General features: G+C 41.0%; 1 protein-coding gene across 5 annotated transcripts in view; it reads left to right on the top strand.

Annotated features, from left to right (window-relative positions):
* Positions 1-3,109: 3,109 nt before the first annotated feature.
* U2SURP (U2 snRNP associated SURP domain containing) overlaps positions 3,110-6,000 on the top strand; it is a 47,194-nt gene continuing 44,303 nt past the window's right edge. For all 5 annotated transcript variants that reach the window (XM_045514686.2, XM_010952234.3, XM_010952233.3 and 2 more), the window contains exon 1: positions 3,110-3,224. In XM_045514686.2, the coding sequence (XP_045370642.1) occupies positions 3,180-3,224 (45 nt within the window). In that variant the 5' untranslated portion in view covers positions 3,110-3,179. The remainder of the gene's footprint in view (positions 3,225-6,000) is intronic.

Here is a 6,000-nt window from a genome sequence, read left to right as displayed (position 1 = left end):
GGGCATCTGTCCACCCTGTGTGGTGAAGCCCTGATGAACCCAAGGCCTCCTTCCCAACAGCTCGGTGTGGCTCGCCTCCACTGGATTGTAGCCAGACTTCTTCATTTATCAAGAAAAATTGGAAATCCTGAGTGTAAAAAAGCAAAGTCTCCCAACTGAAAAATGCTAGCTCAAATTTCAAAGGAAAAGCATCCTCCCTGCCTGAGCCAATCAAATCTCCTCTGTGGCCTGTATCTGCCACTTCATCGTAATCTCTGTCCAACAGAGCTGCAGGGATTACGCTTAAAAACAGTTGACAGGTGTGGGATGAGAGATCAGGTCAGGAAGAGAAGAGTGGCATGGTTTTTAACGTGATTATAAAAAAGTAACACTAATTGCACTAAATTGTATGATTTTCTTACTATTTATGTGTAAATGTGGCCGTGGTAATTGTGAATCTAATTAAAAATTTCAGGTTCTGTAAAATTACACTTGTGTTTTTATTCATGCTATCTCATCTTCCTTAATTTGTGGTTTGAGTAATAGGGCCATGATTTCATGACTTGTATGTAATAAGGAAAACTCTAATCTTAATTGTGATTGTATTTTTAAGAGGGTACTTAGACCTTAATAAATAAATGCCTATGTATTACTTCTAGTCAGGTCACATTTGTTTGACTTCCTTTGGGGCTTAACTGTGTGAGAAAGAAGGGAGGGAAGAAGTCTATATTCCTTTCTTTTTAAGTCTTCAGGGGTAAACATTTAGTAAAAAGTATTTTTATGAGAAGTAGGACTTTAGGGATTTGAATGAAAATCATGTGTGTATACACACACACACACGTATATATATATACTCACTTTATACACACACACACACACACACACACACTCACTTTATAGCAACAAAATCAGCCTGCAGCATTGCCAGAACGTGACTAGGCACAGCCACTCCCACACTTCTCCCTTCATCTCAGCTGATGATTTCACTTTCTAATCCTAGATTGTAAACAGACAATTAAGGTCTAGTATAATGAGCACCTTGAGTGGGAAAGAGATTTCTATGGAAACAGAAGCAGAGTCTCTAACTCAGGCTCGGTGGGGGAGGAAATGATATCTTCAATAAGAATAAAAAAATGGATTAGCCTTCAATTAAAGGCCAGGATGAGGGTGGGGGGGGAGGGGAGAAGCCCAGAGCTGAAAAAAAATCTGGGCTTGAAAATAAATACAATAGCACTGGAAGTGGCAAAGCATCATTCCATTGTAATTTCTACGTAGAACACTTGTTACTTTCAGATCATTTCTTTTTTGCTTATTTGTTCACTGTCTGTTCTTCTACCCTTATCCTTTCACACAGAAGAGGAGCCCTACCTCACCTGCTGATTCCTCAGCACCTGACACACGGGACTGTTAATCTTTCCATGTGTCTTCCCTCACCACCCCCTCCAAAAACCTCCCTTCCACTACACACCCCCCTTACCATGCAACAGACAAAATTCTACTTCTTCAGAGTTGGCGCAAATGCCTCCTTCTCTGTGAAACCTCCCCCATCTCTTTACTCTACCCCTACCTTCAGAATTAATTTCTTCTTTCATTGCTACTGGTCCTTCCTTGAAGCATCAATTTAATTCTACATAGTGTTAGTTTGTTGTTCCCTTGTTTCTCTTCCCTATTCCTCATTAAGTTTTAAATCAAATGAAGACAATGTGTTTTTGTCTCTGTAAGCCACTCAACACTTTGGGCAGGCTTTTATAACACAAAATGCAGCTCAAAAATATTTTGAATAAATGAATTAGGGAGAAGGTCATGAACCCTAATTCTTCCTCCCTTCCCCCAGTGATCAGAGAAATCTTTTAAAACTTCAAAATCTGTTCACCCCATAACCCTACTTAACTGTTAAAGGCCACTCTTCATCCTTGGAATAGAATTCTAACTCCTATCTACACTGGTTACCTCAGGCCCCTTATGAACTTTCTCCTATCCATCTTTCCAAATCTGATCTAATAAAACGTGACTGCTCAACGTGACTGCACAGAGGGCTGTACTGATTCATGCCACTAGGCTTCTATTTCAACTCTTCACTCTGCCTGGAATGCCCTTTCCATTTTCTTTGCCTGGTTTGGCTCAGGAATGACCTTCTCAAGCAAGCTTTCCTTCTTTGAATATAGATCCTATTAAGAATTAAAAAAAAAAAAACCCCAAAAAACCTAAATGCAGAGAATTTTCTGGTGCTCCCCTCCATTTACGTGATTAAAAACGAAAACAATACTAAACAGTAAAATGCAATTCTTAAATGACATACAACTTACATGGATGCTAGATTTAAAATACTGTCTATTGTGGGGAGGGTATAGTTCAGTGACAGCGCATGCTTAACATGCATGAGGTCCTGGGTTGATTCCCAATACCTCCATTTAAAAAATAATTAAATAAATAAACCTAATTACCCCCCAAATAAAATAAATAAATAAAAAAAAACCCAGAAGAATAATAGACTGGAAGTAAAAAGAGCATAAAAAATAAAATAAAATACTACCTATTTATGATTTTTCTCTCATTCAACTTCTCTGCATGTACCCATTTTGTAGACGCCCTATACTGAGTCTGATTAACTCCACTGCTGGATTCTTAGATTGGGTCAAATATTCCCCTCCTGTGCTTTCTGGGCATTACTCTGCGTTAACTTGAACAGACTGCAAGTTTGCCTTTCCCACTGGGGTGTGAGCACCAGAGGTGGCGCGAACACTGTCTTTGTCCAGGGAGCGCCGGACGCCTCCCCCCCCCCCGCCCCGCCCACGGTCGGCTCTAGACTCGAAGAGCTCCTCCCCAGCTGATCATGCATTTCTTCTCTAAGGAGATTTTCCCTCCCCGCCGAACAAGAGCTACTGGCTCACATCAAGCGGTGGCGCTGGGAAAACACTGAAATATCAACCGGTCCTGAAGCTAGGACAAGATTCTCTTAATTCCCAGGCCCAATAGCGCGACCCGCTAAGGAAACGCCCACAAAAAATTCGGCAGAGAGGGCGGGGCCGGGGGAAAGACCGACACCGGAAGCCACGTGGGTGGCTCTCCTTGAATTCTCCAAGTCGGCAGTCGACTATTCAGCCTTGTAGGCGCCTCTGGCGGGCTCCACTGAGATCCACTCTTTCGGCGCTTGACTCGCCCGTGCTGCTGCCGCCGCCGAAGGAGGGGCAAAACTCAAGATGGCGGACAAAACGCCAGGCGGCTCTCAGAAGGCCAGTTCAAAGGTAATATCTTAGAGGACTTCGTAAGTCAGTGAGTCTGTCACTGTCGTCTGGGGACTACGGACGCTTCAGACCAGCGGGAGGAGATTGGGGTGGGAGTCCGCGTTCTGGTCGCGACGGTAGGCCGGGGCGCAGACGCACCGTGGTGCGCAGGTTGAGAGGCCTGGTGGCTTCCCTTAGTCCTAGCCTAGATTCGGCTCGAGACTGGCGAGTCCGGGGCGGTGGCGTGAATAGTTCGGCCCGCGCTTGGCACTGGAGTGAAATCAGGGACTTCGATTGAGGTCTGAAGCCGTGAAAACGCGCCTCTGTATTTCAGCTTGTTGAGCTCTGAGGCGGCGGACAGAGCTTGGGAGAGGCGGGAATCGCTTCCCGGTGTTTATGTGTCTGCCTCTATTTCCTCAGTTCTTTGGTTTTGGATTTCACACGCTTCCGGCCTCCCTCAATTTCCCTCACGTCCTTCAGGGACTAAATAATCTCTAGGGCCGCAAGTTGTGAGGGGAGGACCAATAGTGGAGGGACCCGGGGTGGGAAGTACAGGGGCGGTGTTGCATCGCCAAGGTTAATGCTACGGTCTACACGTGGTCTTACCTCACTTAAAAGAGGAAGTATAAAATGAGCACTTCTTTGGAGGGCTCATTTTCGAGGACTCGGGGTCTTCTGCAACTCCTGAAAGGACACCTTTCATAGACTTGGAAGCCACCTAAAATTAGTAAATTGCTTTTGAGTTTTCAGGAAAGCGTGTGTGGGTATTGCGAAACTGTTGAGCTGTAGAAGTAGTTTAGCATTAGTTAGGTAGTGGTTATCATCAGGTCCTAGTTGCCATCTTGGACGGGTCATTTAATAGTTTTTTGCTTCAAGTTTCTCATCTCCAACACGATATTAAAAGTAATAGGTTCTGCCTGAAGTAGTTGTTAAGCTTTTTGATGCTGATGCAAGTAGTTGTGTGATACTTAAAGGTTCTAAGGACTGTTACATCTTATAGAGTGTGTATGATTTTAAGTCAGTTAGGAAGTTATGTTTACGGTAATGGGACTACTCCCGTGTGTAGTTTGTTCTGGGAAACATAACCTGTTATATACTTGGCTTTCGCAGTTCCTAATAAATCAGTCTTTATGCCATTTGGTGAACGATGCTTATGATTAGTTCGTAATTGGTAATGGATTTACCAGAAATCCTTTAGTTACGTAGAAACTGTTAGAGGACCAGTCTTGGCTGCTTTACTTCCTGCGTTTACTCCTTGTTTCTTCCCTTCCCCAGTACATTTTCCCTTGGAGAGGAAGGAAATAGTTGAGTACATCACTGCCCATTTTCTCAGTAGACTAGTGACAAAAACAGTCCTCCTTACCATTAGGAAACTATTACTAAAGCTAGCTACATCCATAAAATTCATGCATAAGCTTCACTATATTTGTTTCTTCTCAAAGTAATATTTAAAGTATCTCCTATTTGAAGCTTTGGATACATTGAAAACATCTTAATGTATATGTTCAGGCTTTCTTCTCTAATAGTAGTTCACATGATTGTGAGTCTCTGGCTGTTACCTACAAGTAAATTGTTGGATCTTCCAGTGATAAATCTTTTCAGTTTCTTTTTCTTTAAATTATCATCAGTTGTTGCTATTAAGAGATTTCCTACCGATGTATGTAAATATCTCAGGACTCAAATGATAGTAACGTGGTTTTCTCCAATAATATGGAGGGTGCATGATATATTGGAGAGATTATGGATTTTGATAACAAAGAGATTTGGATTCAAATCCTGACTTGGTAATTATTTGTATTTGCGATATCAAAGCAGATTGTTTAAGCTTTTAAGCTTCAATTTCCTCGTTCGTAACATGGACATAGTCCCTTTTCTTAACAGGGTTGATACAAAGATTGAATGAGTGAATATAAAGTATGTAAAAAAATCTTAATTCCTGTCCTCTCCCCTTTTGTTTAGAGGAAATGAAAAGTACTTTTCAAAATATCAGGATAAGTTCTAATCTTGAGATTTAGAATCTAAGTCATCAGTTTTCATAATGACTTTCTATGCTGCTTTTTACTTCTAATGCAAGTCCAGAATTTATTGGAGAGAGTATAAGATCATTTTGGCTAATACTGTAGTATTTGGAATTTCTAGCTTTTGATCTCTGGTTGATTTCCCTTCCTCTGGGGAGTGCACATGAATGACATGTTCTGTGATACAGATGGAATGAACAGATTCTTCAGTTTAATGTTCATTTTTACTCTTTGGTAGTTAAGTTCTCATTTATACTGGTGGGGATGCTTGTTAATCATGTTTCTAGACACTGAGGAAAATGTTAATTTAAAAATGTACGAGGGGTTGTAATGTACCGCGTGGAGACTAGTTAATAACACTGTATTGCATGTTTGAAAGCTGCTAAGAGAGTAGATCTTTAAAGTTCTCATCACAGGAAAAAATTGATGCCTATTAACTAGACTTACTGTGGTGATCATTTTGCAGTGTATACAAATATTGAAGCATCATGTTGTACACCTGAAACTAATACAATGTTGTGTGTTAATTATACCTCAATAAAAAGAAATTAAAAATTAAATGTATAATAGACAGGGTTTTTGCTATTGACAATGGCAAAATTATTTGATGGATCTTGATTATAAAATGAAGAGATTAGATAACCTCTGCAGTTTCTTTTAGTTTTAAAAATTGCATTGTAAGTGTGTATAGTCAAATGATTTAACTTTTATGTGTAGTTTTCCCTATAGGGGAGACCCCCTTGTCCTTTATTTGCTGTGTAATTTTGCTGTACTTTTCA

The sequence above is a fragment of the Camelus bactrianus genome, chromosome 1 (genome assembly GCF_048773025.1).
Source record: "Camelus bactrianus isolate YW-2024 breed Bactrian camel chromosome 1, ASM4877302v1, whole genome shotgun sequence".
Lineage (NCBI taxonomy): Eukaryota > Metazoa > Chordata > Mammalia > Artiodactyla > Camelidae > Camelus > Camelus bactrianus.
Note: the sequence above shows the minus strand (reverse complement) of the source record. Positions and strands in the feature narration are given on the sequence as shown.